At 29.9% G+C, this 21,832-nt stretch overlaps 1 protein-coding gene across 1 annotated transcript; it reads left to right on the plus strand.

The window, feature by feature from the left end:
* Positions 1–9,113: 9,113 nt before the first annotated feature.
* LOC107471317 (uncharacterized) lies at positions 9,114–11,846 on the plus strand. The gene has a single exon (XM_016090764.1). It carries the CDS (start codon positions 9,114–9,116, stop codon positions 11,844–11,846), a length of 2,733 nt encoding a protein of 910 aa, XP_015946250.1.
* The last annotated feature ends 9,986 nt before the right edge of the window (positions 11,847–21,832 follow it).

Genomic DNA, 21,832 nt, shown 5'->3' on the forward strand with positions numbered 1-21,832 from the left:
ATAAAATAAAAAACTTATTTATTATCATTTTAGTTATCTAAAAAATGATGTACAAAACAATTAAAATTATAACTCAATTAATTAATAAATTTATTACATATTATTATTTAATGAAAATATAAAACATTAACTAAATGCAATAAACATCTATAAAGTGTTACAATAATAATATTAATCATAGCAAATTTTAAGTTAAAAATACTCAAATTTTATATTATTTGACCTATTTATATCTCATAAATAAGATTTTTATTACTATCTATTCTTAATATATAAAAGTAAGTACATATATTTATCCACATTACTTCTAAGTTATTTCTCTTCTTCTACTAACGTCATGTCAGCACCATCGTTTACTTGACAAAATTTTAGAATCCACCACTCAAATCTTGCCAAATTAACTTTTATTTTCAAATAAAAAAAAACATAAAAAACAACTAAAATACAGAATAAAAATCAACAACTTAACTTTTTTCAAATCAATCCTTATTTCTAAAACAACAAAAACACAAATTAACATTTACAAAAAAAAAAACCTCTGAAAACCAAAGAACTTATTATCTTTCTCATACTTCTCGAAACCCTCTTCTTCTTGGCATCTCTCCGTACCAAGATTCTATTTCCTCTATCCTCTTCTAGTTCCACGAGCCATTGTCGTTTCCTCAAAACAAATTGTCCATCACGATTTTCATCTCCGACGAAGCCGCATTGCATAAACGGCAGAAACCAGGGCAAACTCCATTCCTCTTGTTGCGATTTTCCTGTCGGAGCTCGATTCTGGGTCTCAGACCAACGTCACCATTCGGCGCCGCTAACGTAGAAAATGCGTTCCAAGTATCTTCCTAAAGATTTTCAACTTTTCGTTTACTCTGTTCATTCTGTTGTTCAATATCATTTTCAATAGCCTTATTTATTTGTTATAAATAATAACATTTTAAATGTGAACTCATTGCAAGTAGCACCGGTTTATGTATTCCTCTTTTTTAAACGGTTCTGTCCAACAGTCACAACCAAAATTAGGTTTACCCACATTACTTCTAAGTTATTTCTCTTCTTTTACTAAAGCCATGTCAGCACCATCCTTACTTGGCAAAATTTTAGAATCCACCACTCAAATCTTGCCAAATCTATTTATTTATTTATAATATATAAAAACTGATACTAACTTTCTCCACAATGAGTTTAAGCCATCTTTTCTTTGCTAATGATGTCACATCAACAATTCTAATGACTTGGCAAAGGATAAAAATCAACCAATCACTATTTAGTAAAATGTTTTAATAAAATTAAAACAAAAAACTCTTATCTATTATTATTCAAGTACTAATTAAATACAATAAACATACATTAAAAGTGTCATAATAATAATTATTATAAAAAATTTCAGCTACAAATATTCAAATTCTACAATTTATATATATTAAGACTCTTACTACTCTTCATTTCTTAATCTCTCATACTAATTGTCAAAAATTTCTTAAATTTACTTTAACATTTTTATAATATATAAAAGTTGATACTAAGTTTCTCCACAATGAGTTTAAGCCATCTTTTCTTTGCTAATGATGCCGCGTCAGCAATTCTAATGACTTGGCAAAAGATAAAAATCAACCAATCACTATTTAGTAAAATATTTTAGAAAAATTAAAACAAAAAATTCTTATCTATTATTATTCAATTGAATCATCAAGTACTAATTAAATACAATAAATATACATTAAAAGTATCATAATAATAATTATTATAAAAAATTTTAATTACAAATATTCAAATTCTATAACTTATACATACAACTTATACATATTAATTTATCGTCCCGCAAATCGCGCGAGTCTCATTCTAGTTTTACTTCATTTCACAAACTCTTATACCAAGAGTTGAAGATTTCTACAAGCAATCTCAAATTTGGCACAACAAAATATCATATATTATAATTATATAGTTGATTTCTAATTTTATATTATATTATTCGTGTTCTCATTCTTAATCAATTTTCTCTAATTCTCTATTTTTTAATTATTTTTAAACTATAGAACATCTCAAAATTACACAATGGAGCACCATCCTTTAGACAATATCATCAAATTAAACAAACAAATAATTGGTTTATCAAAATTTGTGTAATTCGTCTATAAAAAATATTTTCACCAACAAATGAAGATAAGCCTATATTAGATGATAAAATACAAAAGAAAAAAAATACTTATTGTATTTATAAAACAAAAAATATTCTTATTATTTTTACTATTTATAATTTTTTATTATTTTATAATACTTCACATAAAATTATATTTTAAGATCCTTATAATTATGCTTTTTGTTTATCAATTTTTAACTACGATTTACTAAAGTTGCAGGAAATACCTTTTCATGTAATTGTGAGAAAAAAATTTATACCAAGACATTTGTCCCAACAAAAAATAATAAAGCTCAGCCCCTATTACAAGTTTGCAATAAATAAAATAGGTAATATTATAAAAAATTTAATTATTTAAAACACTTATTTATATTACTCATTTATACATATAAAGATGAAACAAAAAAGACAACAAAAATACATACAAATCAACAATTTTAAAAAAATATGTCATCACAAGAATATATGATAAGAAGAAGAAAAAATAACTCAATAGCAACAAAAAAAAGACAAATACTACATAGAAAGAGTAAATCCGTCAACTAAAATAAATGAAAAAACAAAAACAAATAAAAATGTAACTATGTACAACTTTAATATAAAAAAATTTTATATTAAAAAATATTTTAAATAAAAAACACAATCAAATTTAACATTAATTTACATCTATTTTAATTAATTTTTAAATAATATAATACTTATTAAAATATACTATATACTATCATTAGTTTATCATCTCATGCATTGCGCAGGTCTTATTCTATCAATATATTAAAACAAAGCTAAAGGTAATATTCGAATGCATTATTAGTCTTCTAATTTTCTAATATTATGCTACATAAGAATAAATAGCTAATTAGCACAATTTGCATACGACTTATCTAATTGAATTATTTTTTAATCTTTTTATTTCTAATTGAATTGTTTTAAAATCTTTTTCTCATATACTTCGTTATTATAACTTATTAGGATTCTTTTTTATTTTTTTCTCACTTTTATAACATTTTTTTTACTTTTTCTATAATTTTTCATATTCTCTTAAGACTTGTATATAAGATACTATATGTCTTCAATATTAATATTATTTATCTTTATTAGGTATAACATAATTCATTTTCTTTTATACTCGTTCTTTCTTATGATTATTATCTAGAATTACAACTTAGGATTCTTCTTTATTTTTCTTTCTCACTCTTATCTCATTTATTATTTTTAGGTTACTTTATAATTTTCATATTCTCTTACTCTTTACTTTTATAAAGGATATTATATACCTTCAATATTAATATTATTTATCTTTATTAGGTATAAATATAATTCATCCTCTTTTATACTCACTCTTTCTTATGATTATTGCAACACCCTACCACATAGAACTTTACGCTTAAGTCGTAAATCAATGGTGGTGAGGCACTACGACACTTAAAAGAGAAATACATACATAATAATTGAAGATTGATAATATAAATAGGAGCCTGTGAAGGAAAGTAAACAAAACCGACAGCCGTTATTCACACATGAGACATTAACACAAGAAGCGTCGTATACTGGAGCGAAATAGATATATGTACTTATATACACAAGTTCCGGAATAGGATACATAATAGTTGCTAGTATTAACCCGCGAAAAAAAAGCCAGCTAGAATATTACAACACCAGAAGGTATACACAGTAAACATCCCGTCTCTCCAAATAAAAAAACTTCTAAAAGGAATATACATAATATACAATAAGTATCCAAAGCGGAGAGAATTCTAAAACCAAAATAAATCTCAAAAGGTCTTCTTTCCTTCTTCATAAGAAATCACATACTCTCAACTTGATGCGTCACACCCTACATTTGAAAAATAGAAAATCCACAACGAGTGAGAACTCGAAGGTTCCAGTAGGGTAATAGTTGCAAATAAAGACTACATAAAGAAATATGAATCCACTAGACAATCCTAAACTCCAATTTTATAGAAGTTCAAACCTAGGGTTTTAACTAATCCCATCAGAGTTACATTATAAGAATTTGACAAATTAGCGACGGATTTTTGTGAGAAATATTTTTTGTCACTAATCCGCCACTAACTTGCGAGAAATTAGTGAGGTATTAACGATAAAATTAATGAGCAGTCACAAAATATCCGAACTTGAGAAAAGCGAATGATTAGCGAGAGATTCATGAGTAAGTTTGTTTCTCACAAATTGACTTTTGTAGCTAAAAAAAGAGCGAGGAAAATTTTCTCGCTAATTTATCACAAATTAATTAGCGAGTGACAATGTTCTAGCAAATCAGTCACTTATGGATTCAATCGAATAAAAGTAAAGTAGTGAGGGATATTATTGTCACTATTCCGTCGCAATTGTTTGATATACAATTAGCGAGAAACAATTCATACACTAGTTCGTCGCTAAATAAATTTTGTGCAAAAAGTCTAATTAATGAGGAACAATGTTTCAAGAGTTTGTGAAAGATTAGAATTTCAACTGAAATTGTGAAAGATGTGTTTCAAGAGTTTGTGATATTGTCTGATCTTCTTTGAAGCCAAGAAGGAATGGATGAAACTACGCTCAAGAAGATAAAGAGCTGCATTCACATTTTCAGAAATTATGTGGAGAAAATTGAAGTTGAGTGTACCACCACTAACAATTACGATGAGGATGAAGGGCTCCAATGACTCTAACTTTGATGCCTAGCTACTCTCATCTCTAATCTAACACTTTGCTTTGCTACTACTTCAGACTGCATGTGTTTAGCCACTAACAAATTTTATGCAGGGTCTTTCATTTTCCTCCTTGATGACAAAAGGGGGAGAAAATAAAAGAAAAGTTAGATTTGGCTTAGTTTATGGATGATAATGCTTAATGATATGTGTTGTTGTGTTACTTTGCTTAACTTTAATTGCTCTGTGCTCTGTGTCATTATTTGCTGTAATATATTGCTTTGGTAATTGTTCTTGGCTGTTTTAAACTTTATCCACTTGAAGATGTAAGCCATGATTAAAGGTGAGAAAATGCTAACATTAAGGGAAAGCATTACACATTTCAGATTGTCATCAAAGGGAAGTGCTCATAACTCATTTAAATTAACATTTTAAATTCAATTATTCTCTTTTATCATATTTGTCATCAAGAGGGAAATTGTTGAGTTTAGTTTGATTTTGGGTTTTATATATAAGATGACAAACATAATTTAGGGTGAAAGCCCAAGTTGGTGTAATATGTGTGCTAAGTGTTAGATGCCTACTTGTATGATTACTTCAGCCCAAACTAGTGTTGCTTTAGCAACTTAATGAATTACAACTCCAATATTTAAGTCCAATACTTGCTAATTGAGCAACAAGTCAGGACATGAGACAAGAGAGAGAGAGAGCACCGAATGCTAGTGAAAAAGGAAGGACATCTGTCAATAATATGGGACAGCTGTAACACCAAGATAAAAATAAAGATAGCTGGAGTCACTCTCATACAAGGACATCAGTAAAACACAATGTTGAATATGGGAGAGCAAAACATAAACTTGCAAGAAGAGCAAAAGTAGTGGTGTAGCTCCTCGGACAGCAAAGATAACAGAGTAGAAGGAAAAAGTAATGCATGCCAAGGATGAAAGCAAATCAAAGGACAACAGAGAAGGTGGAGTGGTTCCTCGACAAGCAGTGATAGTGGAGCAAAATGGAGCAAGGACTGCATGCCAGCTGAGACAGTTCCAACGAGTAGTTGGGACAAGAAAATAGAAGAGGCTAATTGGAAAGCAAGCTAAAGATATATAAGAAGCCTCACTCCAACATTTGAAAGCAAGGAAAAGAGAGTGATACAAGAGCATCATCTCAACATACTTGAGATGAATTCTTTTCCTTTAATTTGTGCTTCATTTTAGAATTTCTTTGTTATGGCTATCTAATGTCATCTTTCTGTATTGGAGAAAAAGGCTTATGAATGTGAGTTGGAAAAAGTCATGAGAGAAGAGGCAAGAGAGATGCATGAAAAAGCCAAGAAATGTTTCTGTGTAATATGGTTTTGTTGAACTAAAGTTTAGTTCCCCTTACCAAATTGGGATAGCACTTGGTGGTAGATTGAATCTGCGGGTTTCCCTTGCCAAGTTGGGATAGCACTTGGTGTTTCTGAATCTGGATAGGCTCCCTTTCCAAGTTGGGACAACATTTGGGTTGCTAGGCTTTGGGGTAAAAAGCTTAGTTAAAGATACTAGATGAATTGGGTTGTAATTCATTATTATTGGTGTTTGTAATTTGTTTGATTATAGTAAAAATTCTACCATGGTTGTGATAGAGACTGAATGTAGATTTTATGGCACTTAGAAATCGAACTAGGATACATGCTGGTCTCTATCTCTTCTTTCCTTCTCTGTTTTATTTCTAAGTATGAGACAAAACGAAAAATTCTCCTGCAATTTCTATTTCCGCGAAAACAGAGCTTGAAAAATTAATTTTAAGCATACTTGATTCAACCCCCCTTCCCAAGTTCAATAAGAACCACCACTAGTATAATACAACCCAGATGAAAGTGAGGGTAACTTTTCCAATATAATCTTTTTATTTGAATCATGAGTTGTGATATACAAGTACTCATGATTTTCCTCATTCATTATTTCAATATGATATCCATTTTGACGAATATCTTTGAAACTCAACAAGTTTCTCAAAGACTTGGTAGATAATAGTGTACTATTTATTATGAATTTTGTTCCTCCAGAAAACAAAATTATAACTCTTCCGGAGCCTTCTATCACATTGTCCGAGCCAATAATAGTATTAACATATTCTTCTTTTAGCACAAGATGAGTAAAATATATATCACTTTTGAGAATGGTGTGCGAACTTGCACTATTCGCAAAGCATACATCTTCATTATATATCCTTGTCATTTTCTTCAAAGATAAATAATAATAAAATAAGTAGCAATACATGTACAATCAAATTGAATTCTTGATTGGAATTATTTTTCTAAAAAACACTGAACATAATGTCATATACTAAAATTTTATTTTAAAACTTGACATATTTAATGATTTCAAAATTCATAAACATTAATATTTCATTATTTATATACATCATATTTGAAACTTAAATACATAGAAAATAAAACTTAAACAATAAGTTCTTTATATTATTTATTTACATGGATACTTAACAATCCCACATATTAAACTATTCCATCATTGATCAAATTACCAATATTTCTTTCAGGATCCTCAAAGAAATCAGATACATCATAATGAGTGGTGGGATTTTCATCATTTGAAACAAAATTTGTTTCTTTTCCTTTGTTATCATTTTTCAAGGATGCTTGATAAAGATCAACTAAGTGCTTTGGGGTACGACAGGTACGTAACCAATGACTCTTTCCACCACAACGGAAGCATTTATCCTCAATTGATTTACTTTACCAATTGTTTCTTTCTTTATCCCATTTCTGGTGAGATCTTTTCTTATGAATATAATTCTTCTTCCTTCCATAATTTTTCTTATTACCAAAATCTTGTCATTTACCTCTTTTGAGGTAATGATTTGTCGCATTTACTTCAGGAAATGGGGCGGCGTCAGCTGGGCGCGCTTCATGATTCCTTAGAAGTAATTCATTGTTGCGTTCAGCAACAAGAAGACAAGAAATTAACTCAAAATATTTTTTAAATCCTTTTTCTCGATATTGCTACTGCAGGAGCACATTCGAGGCATGGAAGGTCGAGAAAGTTTTCTCTAACATATCATTATTAGTTATCTTTTTCCCACATAATTTCATTCGTGAAGTGATTCGAAACATTGCTGAATTATATTCATTTATGAATTTAAAATCATGTAGACGCAAGTGCGTCCATTCATATCAGGCTTGAGGAAGTATCACCGTTTTTTTATGATTATACCTTTCTTCAAGGTTTTTCCAAAGATCTGCAGGATCTTTTAATGTGAGATATTCATTTTTCAATCCTACGTCAAGATGACACCGAAGAAAAATCATGGCTTTGGCTTTATCCTTTTGGGATACATTATTTTCAATTTTAATGGTATCTCCAAGATCCATTGAATAAAGATGGATTTTAGCATCAAGTATGCATGATAATAATTGTTTCCAGATATATTAAGAGCATTAAATTCAAGATGAGAGAGTTTCGACATAATAAAAATTTGTTACCTGAAGTCTTCTAAAATTTAGTTAGACTCTCGTGCTGATAATATGTTATGAAATAATTAAATAAATAAGTAAGGAGAAGGTAATAAATATAAAATAAAAAAATATAAAAAGAGAGAAGAGTGTGCGAGTATAAGAGAGAGAGAAAGAGAAATTTTATTAATTGTTCGTGTGTATACGGTTTCAGATCATGCCCTATTTATACATGTATGAAGTGCTTATTTTTCAACCTTCGTTTAATGAGATTTTTTTGATAATATGATATTTTATCATGGAAAAATTGAACTGTTCAATAGACATCTACTTTTGTTTTTATAACAACAATTATAAGTTATTTTGTATATTTTAAAATTCGAAGGAGTATAAGTGTCATATATTAAAAATCAGGGGACTGTTTTTGTAATTACCCTTAATTTCACGGCTTAAATACGCGGCGCAATTGCCATGGGCTGGTGGTTTGCAGTGAAGTTCGTCAAAGAAAGCTTTGCCCAATCATCTTCCCACGTCAATGCCTTCAATGCAAAGATCCGACGCCAACATCCGTAATTATTATTTTTCGGATTCAATTTTTTTTGTCACAATAATGCATGATAAGGACGAAGAATCTTTGTTTGGTGTTCTCAAAATCTCATTCTTAATAGAGTAGAAAATAAAATACAAATGTCAAAGTCAAAGCTAACTAAATCAATCATCGACACACAACACACATATGACAGCCAAACCATAAGAGAACCGTTGACTTTCAATTTCAAAGTTCACGAACCTTTCAATTTGAAGGAAAACTCTTCACTTAGTTCTCCAATTTGGTGAGCATAGTCTTGGAATCTTGCATTCTCAAGAAATGCACATGGAAATTTCTGTTAGAAATCTTCTTGCCGTTGCAAACCTCTTCGTGATCCTAAGTTTATCTGCTTCTTGCGACGACAACTTGGATGATTCTTCAGAAATCTTCACCTACTATGGCCGCATTGCTGAAATAGAAAAACATTGCAGTTCATACTTATCATTGGCTTCTAAGTTAAGCGCTGATGCCAATAGAGGTAGCAGAATCAAGAGAGAACTTTCTTTCACCAATGGAGATTGGGAGCAGGAGGATGGAAATGCAACCTTGATGCCATTCAGCCAAAGCAAGAGTTTTGAGGACAGTTTAACCTTAAAACTAGTCTCTTTCAAAGTGGTGGATGTTAGTTCAGTCCCTCACTTTGAAAATACAGTTAGTCTTGGAGGCATAATGTCCATAGGCATATCTGATGAAGGTTCATATTTCCCAAGTCACAAATATTTTTCTTTCACAAAGAGGCCTGGCTTATCTGTTCTCAAAATTGCATTTGAAGGTGTATACTTACAAAGCAATGAGAATGGGAATGAGCATTTGATGTGTCTCTTGGGAAACACAACTTTACCAGTACCAATACCAGAACCATTCAACTATGACTATAATGGTCATCTTCTAGATTACACCCTTTTACAAGATGATCAGATTTTACTTGTTCTTCGATACCCTCCAACGTTCAATTTGACAAGTAGAGTTATGAGAGGCGAAATGCGGAGCTTGAACCAAGAAGGAAGCTTGGCATACTTTGATAATGTTCATATTTCTTCCCAGCTGAATCACCACTTCACCTATCAATTCAGCTCTGAATTGAAGTCCAGATCTTGTGATCTTTATCCATATCAACAGGAGCTGACAACATATGGAGCAAAATCGTTCGATAGCGGCTTCAGTTTCTGCAGGTTTCTCAGGCAAGTTATAGAACGACCTTTTGATATTCTCCAAAACTATAATGATAGACATGTTGCTGGCAAACTAGGCCCTTTTCAACTCGGAAAAGAATTTAGTTCTAATTGGACTCACCAAAACTTTAGGCTGCTCTTTCAGAATCTTATCTGTGAGGAGGAAACATCTAACAATATTGTCCAAACTACAAGAGTTTCTGCAGTTCTAAGAGCATTTCCTGCATCATTTCCTATATTTGCATGGCAAGGTAGAACGGGTCTCTCAGGCCTGACTCTATCTGCAGAAGGAACATGGGATTCCTTAAAAAGAAAACTTTGCATGACTGGGTGTGTTAATTCAGTGTTAGACTCAGAGGAATGCAACTACCAGGTATCTTTACACTTTCCAAATGTGTTCTCCATCAAGCAGAGGAGTGTATTGCTAGGTAGCATATATAGCATCAAAAATGAAACAAATACATCCTTCTTGCCTTTGTTGTTTGATTCACTAAGGGGCCCTTCAGATCTCAAGAGCCTTGGTTTGTATAACAATCCATATTATAATTACTCAAAGGTTGAGCTAGCTGCAGCAAACAAAAAGAAGAGTCCACCCTCCAAATTGTTCACCTTTATCAAGAAGTTCTTGAAGTATCCAACTCTGGTGGATGGACTAGATTTGCATGCTCAGCTAAATTTCCTCTCCAATAAACTCAATTTCCATGGGTGTGCAGTTCATCATCAATCCATGAGGAATCAGAAGTCAAGGGTCGATATTCAGATGGAAGTACTTTCACTTGATACTTCATATCAACATGAAACAACAGAACCAGAAGAGAAGAACCTCATTAACATATCATTACATCTGGCATTCTCTGAAGGATATTTGGTTGAAAGTGAAGTTCTTTACCCTTACTTCTTGGAAGGTGTTTATGATCCCTTAGCGGGTGATATGCATCTAAGTGGTTGCAGAAAGGTTTCACCAAATGATAACAGCAGTTTTGAGCTTGCGCTAGATTGTATGGTAGAAGTTAAGGTTCAGTATCCATCTGAATCAACAAGATGGCTGATGTATCCTTCAGTTGAAATGACCATTACTAGCCAAAGGAGCGAAGAAGATGCGCTGCATTTCAGGACTATCACTCTCAAAACTCTAAGGATTTCATACAATGAGCATGAACAGGACTATGCCTTGATGAAAACCTTTGAAGGTGTTCTAAGGCTTCTGATTTCCCTAGCAGCAGTAGCCATAATTTGGAGCCAACTTCGTTACATGAATTCAAATGATAGCTGCATTGCTTACATCTCTCATGGAACGCTTGCTCTATTGATGTTTGGTTATGGTGCAGAGTTGATAATGTCCAATGAGATCCTCTTTGAATCAAACCAAGATTCTATTAGAAATTTGCCTTATGAATTGCAAACCCCAAGAATTCTTCTACTGTTGGTTTCTTTGCTTCTTACTATAAAACAGTATCAAAAGGTGTCTGAAGCTAAGCACATGCCAAATGGGTATTACTTTGTACCTGCAATGTCAGTGATCATGAAGACTCTGGCCCTGAAGATGCAAGATTTATTTTTGATGCCTCAAGTCATTGAGAACATGGCGTGTAGTAGTCAAGTGAGGCCTTTGAGGAAAACATACTATTTTGGACTCACATTGCTGAGGTTGGTTATACATTTCTATTACTATATCAGAGATCCATGTCCATTCAATTATGATGGTGGTGATGCATTAATCTACAACCAAGTGGGATCAGTTTTGTTTTACATTTATGATATCATGATTCCCATCATTATGATCTTACTTGCTTCTGTGGTCTACATTCAACAAAGCTGGAACTATCTAAAACCAAGAAATCCTTAAATTTTTTTTTCCTCTACCTTGTTTCATTTGCATTCATCAATCACAATGTGCAATTTCCTTGTTTTCTTGAGTTGTATTGTATCAATAAGTGAGCTATGAATATAAACACTGACATGCTTGTAAGTTCTATGCTATGCCTCCTTAAGTTTTAAGATCTATACATATATCTTTCTGAAAAGTGAGTATCAATTGAATGCTTAAAAATTAAAATGAAAAAAAAAACTGAAAATTATTAAAAATAGACACGCTAAAATCGAAGCATAACAAAATTAAATAGACAAAAATCCTAAACGGCTCCTAACAATTACCTCGAAAGACAACGAGGTTATTGACAAAAAAAAAATACCCAACTCGGTCTTTGAACTTTATTTTTATGGAACTAATTAGTCCTTGTGCTAAAAAAAGTCAATGTTATTTTTTTGGCACCGGAGCTAACCAGTCCCAAAAAAAATTAGAGGCCGAATTTGAGTATTTTTTTTTTGTCAAGGACCTCGTAGTTCTTTCCAGATAATTGTAGCCGAATTGGATATTCACTCAAATAAATATATACATAATAACAGACATCGCTCTAAACTTTTTCTAAAACAAACAATGTTAGTCATGGGAAGTATAATAATAAAGAGGAAAGGATATGGATGTAATTAGGGAAACAGAATTGAATTCAGGGTAGTTAGAATTCTGTTACGAGCTGTTTTGTTAATTAGTGTAGGTAGCTTAGCTTGTTGTATTTGTACTATAGTATTGCTTTGTATATATAATATGTGTTAGTGTATTAGAGAGACTTATTTGTAATTCACTTTCAATCTAACTAGATTTAGATCCGTTTGAAAAACTTTAAAAGTTAATCTTTTGAGTTTTTGACTTATGAAAAGCAGTAGTAGCAATGTTTGGTATAATTTTTAAAATCAAATTGTACCTTTCTAAAAAATTATTTAAATATTTATAGAGAAGTTAAAAGAAATGACTTCTCTCATAATAAAATTTTTTTTATAACATTTCTTTTAAAATATACATTTTTAGAACTAAAAAAATAAATACAAAATAATTTATTTATGAGTTACTTTTAATATAAATATTTATTGTTTAAACTAGTTTTTAAAAGAAATTTAATTAAATTGTTTATCCAAACTGAACCTGAGACCTGCACAATATGCAATACATTAATGCTATAAAATTCGTTGTGCAAATTTTTTAGATAAATAAAATGATTTAGTTAGTTATAAAATAATCTATATAGATCAAAAAACAAATATAATAAATTTTATAGTATAATATAATAATAATAATATAGTAAAAACTAATTCGATCAATCTATACCTTATATACATTGAAGTATTTACTTAAGTAATACTTTTTTAGTCTTAAAACAAAAAATTATATCATAATAAATTCTACAGTATAATAAAATATAATTACGTCAATCTATAGTGAATATATATTAAAGTATTTGTTTAAGTAGAATTTTTTGATAAAGTATAAAAAGATCAATCTTTTTTTGATTTAGTTTTGATAAATCCAAGTATTTTTGTAACAATTCTTTTTAATATCGTTGAATATTATTGGCTTTGTAACTTATAATTTAATCTTAAAAATTAAAAAATCTATTAAAAAAATATAATATATAAATTATTTGACCTATAATGTAAAATATATAAGAATAAAGTAATATTTTAATAGATAGAATTAATGACAAATAAATAATATGATAATTTTTTCTTAAAAAATAATCTACTAATGATATTAAATTTATTATTAATTAAGAGATAATATTAATAAAAGTCATTAGATGAGGAGCAATAGGGATTTATGGGGGGTCTACAGTGGCCATAGTCTCCCTAATTTTTTTTAAAATGAAATTATATATATTGCTAGTTNGTTTAAAATAACAATAATAAATAATAATTATAATATATAGAATAATTGTATTATGTATGAATATATAATAAGTTTATAATAAATATAGACTAAATAAAAATAATAAATTAGTCTATTTAAAAATTAAGATGACCCAAATAAATTAAAAGTATTATTTATTGTTAATAAAAGTTTGTGCTTTCATGTTTTTTTTATGCATTCTTCATAAAAAAATTTAAATTTTTTTTCTTCATATCACAACAACTATTAAATGTACTTTTGTAGATATGAAAATTACTAAAATAAAATATTCTAAACAAACATGAATTACAAATCAAATTATATCATTGTATATATTAAAAAAATATTTTAAAATTCACTTTTGATATAATAAATGATTATTTTAATTGTATAAAGTATTACCAAAAAAATCTATAAATACTAAAATTTTAAAATATGTTATTAAATGTAACTTTTATATAATATATAATTATTGATTTGACATATATATTATAAATTATAATTGATTAACATTTTATTATATTAAATTTTAGTTTTTTTTATATTTAATTTTGGCCGCTTCATATAAAATTTTTGATTTGGCCACTGATGAAAAGGCATAATAAAAAAAACAAATTTAAAATTCTATAAAAAAAGAATTTCGGTAGCCAGTCCAGTGTAGTGGCTACGATGGTTAGTGGCGTGACTTTTATGAGAGTTTGATATCTGGAAGAGTATTGTTTTATTGACCGTGACTCTATTTTTTTGGACATTTACTTATGGCCCTATTAAGCTGAAGTAAATGTATTAATTGAACTGGGTAAATGTGCAGTTGAGATCTGGGTCAGATGGCAAATTTGTTTGTCTCACATAGAGCTGCACTGGATTCAAATTTTCTTGGAAGAATATAGAACTATGCTAATAGTATGTACCCATCTAATATGGTATATGTGTGAGTGTTAAACTCCTACTTTTGTTAGCCCAAAGAAAAGAGTCCAAAACGGGAGGCAAGTGATATCCATTTCCTTACCCGGCCGCACAAAACCATGGAAGGGAAGAGTAGCACCGCAGCTGATATCACCACCGTTCATCACCGGAAGCAAAGCACCTCCGCCACAGCAAGCTTGAGCGAGAGAGAGAGAGAGCTGCAACAGGGATAGATGCGAGTCCCTGTCAGTATTAGGCAGAGAAGTTCCTTGCACAGCATCGCCATTCTTTGACAAGAAAGGTGGAACTTTAGATGGAACTCGATGGAGCAGATAGGACGAGAACGCGATGGAACCAAGAGGAGATTTAGGATAATGGTGGAGTTGTGAGGTCAGGCTGGAGTAAGAGATAGTAATCGCTGAAATTATTATCTCACCCCTTACTTTATCATCAAATTTTCAAACGGACACAAGTCAATATAACGAGATTACCACAATATTATGCTTAACCATTTTCATATCTCATTTAATCACACTCTAATAAATAATGTCAGATATCAATTCTCAATTGAAGGATCAACATATAGTTACCAATAGCCACCTTAAATGTAGCCACCAAAGATGTCACCAAAATAAAATAGATAGAATAGATAGACAAATATAGAATTTTATTCAATGTCAAGTTGTCAAGCTTTCTATCTTTCTGTTTTCTTTCTTCTCTTGATTTCTTGCCACTCAAGTATAAGTGTTGCTTTCAAACTGGAGAAAGCTAAAAAATAGGAGTTAGCTAGTATTATTTTAAATTGGAGTGAAATCTGTACAATGCGCAGAATGATAAACTAATGAAGTAATGATTATATAGTATATTTTAATAAATATTATAGTATTTAAAAATTAATTAAAATATATATAAATTAATGTTAAATTTGATTGTGTTTTTTATTTAAAATATTTAATAATATAAAAGATTTTGATATTAAAGTTGTATATAATTACATTTTTATTTGTTTTTGTTTTTGTATTTATTTTAGTTGACAAACTTAATTTTTTTATGTGATATTTGTCCTTTTTTTTTTTACTGTTGAGTTATTTTTTTTGGTCATATATTTTTATGAAGACATATTTTTTTAAACTGTTGACTTGTATATATTTTTATTGTCTTTTTAATTTATCTTTATATATAAAAATGAGCAATATAAATAATTGTTTTGAATAATTAAAATTTTTGTAGTATTATTTATTTTATTTGTTGTAAGAAGGGTTGAACTTTAATATTTTTTGTTAGGATAAATGTCTTGTGATAACCGTATATTATTGTAAAGATCTTTTCTATTTAAAATTTTATTTTTTCTTATCATTAGTTATATGATATTTGCATTCCTATATATATAAATTAAAAATAAATTGTATATTTATTTTTTTATTCTTTAAATATCAATTTTATTCTTTGTATTTTATTGTGTCTTTTCTTTTGACATTTACTTATTCTTTTTTTTAGTGCATGCAATTTTTTAATGACCTTTACAATAGTAAGTATAAATATTTTTAGAATATTTATTTTGTGTGTATATAAATATTGAATAAGTTATTTTAACAAGATTAATTTAAATTATACAAAATAAATATATATGTTAATATTTTTGTTTGACCCACTCTATCTCTCAAGTGATACAAACTTAAAATAGTATTAAAAAATGTTTAAAATCGATTCTTTGATTTTGTTCACAATTGTGGAGAATTTTTTCTGTAGGATGGATACGGGGGACAGAATTCCCTCGAGACAGGCGCGGGGATCCCCGCTCTGTCCCCACTAATCCTCGAAACCCAAAACTCATAATCCTCATTTACATAACTATTCTTCAATTCAGAGATTCCTAACGTTGTCCATACTCCATACTCCATCCAACCTCTCTGCAGCCACCTCCTCGCCACTCTCCTTTCTCACCGCATCGCACACCTCACCGTGCCATCACCTTTGCTCTCTATTGGCGGCGTTCCTTTTCGTAACTCTACCGTCGTGTCCATTCTCCCTTCTGTTGCCGCGTCTCCTACCTTGTCCATTGCTCTGTCTTCTGGCTCGCCGTTACGTCCTCCCACTACGTCATTTCAGAAGAAGTTATCATATTGTCGTTTAGACTTTTTATATAAAATCTTACTAGTTTCTATAGAATGGATATTTGCAACTCTATTCATATGAAAATTAATAATTAATTAGAACTATTAGATAGATGAGAAATGGGATCCCCGCGAGGAATGGGACTCTATGGGGAATGGAGATGGGGAGCAATATTCCCCCAGACCCCCACGGCGGTGAACGGGAATGGGGACGGGGAGCAAATTAAATCTGGAGACGGAGATAGGGAGTAAGGAGGCATCCCCCGCTCCGCCCTGTCCCGTTGACATCCCTAATTTACATATGTAAATATTACAAAATAATGAAAACGTATAAATAATAAAAGTAATAAGAGTGTTTTTTGCTTTAAAAATGGAATAAGTATTTTTCTTTTGTATTTTATCGTTTAATATGATCATTTCTAAGCAAATAGACTCTTCTTCATTTGTTGGTGTAAATATTTTTCATACACGAATCATATAAATTTTGATAAACTAATTATTTGTTTATTTAATTTGGTGATATTGTCTAAAAGATGATGTTTCATTGGGCTTGTTTGGGTGAGCTTCTAAGAAAAGATTTTTTTTTAAGTTATCTTTTTTTAAAAGATCTTATAAAGAAATAAAAGTAATTTTATGTTTAGATATCTCATGTAAAAAGGTCTTTTTATCTATCAATTATATTTGGGTATAACAATATAAAAGTACTTTTTTGTTTATTTATTATATGAAAAATATCTTTTTTTTAGAAAAAAAGATCTTTTAAAAAAATGTAAATTACAGCTTCTAAAAAAAGATCTTTTTTTTTATTTTACTAGTACTTTTACTTTTATTACTAAAAATTTGCCAAACACATTAAAAAATAAAAAAGATCTTTTTTTAACAAAATAATGACGCTCAAACATGCACATTGTGTAACTTTGGGATGTTTTATAATCTATAGTATAAAAATAATTAAAAAAATTAGAGTTAGAAAATATTGATTGAGAATAAAAATATAAATAATATAATATAAAATTAAAAATCAATTATATGATCATAGTATATTTAAATGTAACTAATAAAAATATTTTATTATGCTAAATTTGAAGTTGCTTATAAGAATCTTCAATAGTTAAGAATTTGTGAAATGAAGTAAAATAATAGTAAAAGTCTTATCTACCAAATATAAGTAGGTCAAATAATCTAAAATTTGAATATTTACAACTTAAAATTTGTTATAATTAATACTATTATTATAATACTTTATAGATATTTATTATATTTAACTAGTGTTTTATATTTTTCATTGAATAATAATACGTAATAAATTTATTAATTGTGGGAGTTATAGCTTTATAAGAAAATTTAATAAAATCTTCTTAAATTTTTATACTTTAGAAAACAAGATATTACTTATTTAAAAAAATATCCATTTAAAACTTTAATCAACACGTTATAATTATAAAAATGTACTTTTTAAATTTAATAAAAAAAAGCATTTCTTTCTTAAACAAAACCAATTCAAATGGACACTATTTCGTATATCATCGTCATTCGTCAAAATTTCAAAAGGTATGGAGCATATTAGTTTTGATTCAAGGAATATAACTTATTAGAAATGATTTGCTTACAACAAATAGTACAACATCCGCAGTAGCACTTTGGAAGATTTCAGATTTGAATTTCCAGGTTCAAATCCTGGCTGCGGAATTTGTGTTTTAAGTATTCCACTTTTGCGTTACGTTGAGACAAAAACGATACATAAAAATAAATTTTAATAATATTAATTTATTATTATACATAGTATTTAATTATTTTAATCACATTACTTTTATTCTAAATAAATTATTTTTTTTATAATTTTACTATGTAATTTTTTTATAAATAAATAAATTTTACACTTCATTCTAAATAATATAATTTTACTTTCATTACTTAATCACATTACTTATAAATTTTTTTTATAATTTTACACTTTTATTTTAAATAAATTAATTTTTTTAATAATTTTACACTTAAAGTAATGTAATTTTTTTATAAATAAATAACTTTTACACTTTTATTCTAAATAATGTAATTTTACTTTTATTATTTAATTACATTATTAAAATTTTTTTTATAATGTTACACTTTCATTCTAGATAAATTAATTTTTTATAATTTTATGCTAATTTTTTTATAAATAAATAAATTTTATACTTTCATTTAAATAATGTAATTTTACTTTCATTACTTATAATTTTTTTTATAATTTTACACTTTTATTCTAAATAAATTAAATTTTTTTATAATTTTACACTTAAAGTAATGTAATTTTTTTTATAAATAAATAACTTTTACACTTTCATTCTAAATAATGTAATTTTACTTTCATTACTTAATCACATTACTTATATTTTTTTATAATTTTACACTTTCATTCTAAATAAATTAATTTTTTATTATTTTATACTTTCATTCTAAATAATGTAATTTTACATTCATTACTTAATTACATTACTTATAATTTTTTTTATAATTTTACACTTTCATTCTAATAACATTACATTATTTATTTAGAATGAAAATAATGTGATTAAGTGTAATTTACTTAGATGTGATTAAAAAATAATTAAATACTATGTATGTAAAATATTGATATTATTAAAAAATAAGATTAAAATTTATTTTTATATATCATTTTTGTCTTCAATATTATCCAAAATTATCCCTAAACATTGAGGACAAAAACAATACTTCCCTCAAATATCATATTTCAAAAGTTTTGGCATAGGGAATGCATGCCGTTTCTGCTCTCACTTTTCATGTTTTTAAATGCTGGCGTGTGGACACTCTACTCTCTCCTCGTCAAAAATTTTATATTGGAGTAAGCTAATTCCTTCTACTTATTCAAATTTTTGGTGATTTTCCTCTTTTGGGCCTAAGACATAGATAATATAGATACCGAATCTTGTTGGGCTACTATTGAGCTTGGCCCAGATCACAGTTTACTTAATGTACAAAAAAAAAAGCGAGAGGGGCTTCAGGAAAGGGGACATGATGAGTGCAATGGAAATGGGAGCATACGGTTAAGAGTGCGAAGAAAAACCAAGCAAGACGAATACGAACGATTATGATGGTGGAGCTATAAAAGTGACAGAGAAAGCTCTTAAAAAGACAAATAGTCTCCCAAAGCCAACACTGAATCGCGAACAAATCATTGAAAGGGTCCTCCAAAAGGCACTCTCTTTTGGGGAATATAATGATGATCATCGTCATGATGATGTTCACTCCATTATTCAACTTATAAACTTCAGACTTCATACTGCTGCCTAATCGACACTGGAACAAAAAATGGTTGTTGTTTCTATTTTATTTTATTCTATTTTTACTTGGAACTATATGTGTTGGGCTAATCTAAAATTATGTATGCCTCAAGACAATATACGTATTATTTAAAATGCTTTCATTCATTCAGACATTTAGTAGCATGTTACATGTAATTGTAAAGTGCCCAATGGTACAAATGATATATCACTGATTCACTGTGAAACTAATAAAAAATCACGTGTGATATGTATTTTACCGCTATTTACTTATTTATTGTCTTCCTTTGTCTTATCATCCTGCGTATCCGCTAGTATTTTACTTTGATAATTATATTGCCTCATATCATTCAGGTCTGTCACAGCTGCATACACAGCCACAGGCATCTGAGTATCACCTATAGTCTCAGGCGGACCCACGTCCGAGCATACTTTAGAGACAGGCATAGCCTCCGCCGTGTGGCACCGGCTATCAGAATTACTTTTAGAGTGATCACCGCCAATGACATCAGATAGTTTTTGTTGTATGCTATTACTTTTTTTACTATTGATGTATTTTGATGTACTTTGATAAAGTAACCTTCGATGTATTTTGACCTAATAGTTATGTTACGTACTGCTCGCTTTGTGCATGTTTAATGTCAATGTGGTACATTGTTGAGTAAAACATTATAAGCGGAGTACAATGTTGAGCTACATAATATGGAATACAAAATATTGCGAGCGAAAATAACACAAACTTAAACATAACTTGTTTCACATAAACCCTAAACCAAACACCTACAAGGTAACGATCGTAAACTAGGCCTCGTCAGTCTGATGGTTTGGACAACCTCTTCGTGTATGACTGGTTTGGCTGCATAGACCGCACATTTTCTCTTGGTGCTCGCTCTCGTCCATCTCATTACGAAACCTGGTGGAAATCGGTCTGCCAGTGGACTTCCTGCGCATGGCAGGGTTAGGTCAGAGGCGTGTCCCATACAATTCTGGCAAAATTTTTTCATCTGGTATCGGCGGAAACTCCAACTGGTATACCTTACACACAGCTTGCTGCGTGTACATCGGATGGATGTATGGACCTTATTTGATACTCGCGGTGGCACAGGCGGCTAGCACATGACGACATGGGAAATGGAATGACTGGAAAAAGGTCACAGTCACACGTGCCTCCTGCCAGGCAAACACGGAACGATCCCTGCGTCCAACCCTTGAATGGCTCCAACTCATCAACCACAAACACAAAAGCCCGTCTGTCACAGTGAGTGACGTGCATCTTCGAGACTCTCTCTCTCTCTGTTCTTCTCAATAGCTGCCATGAGCCATTGTGAAAACTGATTACCCGCCATTAGCTGTGCGTGTGCCTCTTGTCCCTTCCTCACGAATAACTGTTGCAGCCTCTCGTAGGTGCATCGCATGATCGTCGATATTGGTAGATAGCATGTACCCTTAAGAACGACATTCATGCACTCAGAGAGGTTCGTCATCATGTGACCGAACTGACGACCGCCATCAGAATGTTGTAGCCAGATTTCTTTGTTGAATCTACCAGCCCAATCCGCCATATCCCACAGACTTGAAATGAGACATGAAGTTTGCTGCCATGTGTCGAACACAGTAAGCATGAAATGCTCTCGATAAATGCTAGCCACTGTCCTCAGCTCTCAATGCAGCCTTGATCACTTAAGGGTTGGTGAAAAGGGTTGCCATTGGGGAAGAACAATAGGATTGGGGGTAAATTTGATTAGGATTTGGATGATTATGGTTAAAATAAAACTCAATGGGTTATTTGAAATTAGGTTAAACTAGA

Source organism: Arachis duranensis, chromosome 1, assembly GCF_000817695.3.
Source record: "Arachis duranensis cultivar V14167 chromosome 1, aradu.V14167.gnm2.J7QH, whole genome shotgun sequence".
Classification (NCBI taxonomy): domain Eukaryota; kingdom Viridiplantae; phylum Streptophyta; class Magnoliopsida; order Fabales; family Fabaceae; genus Arachis; species Arachis duranensis.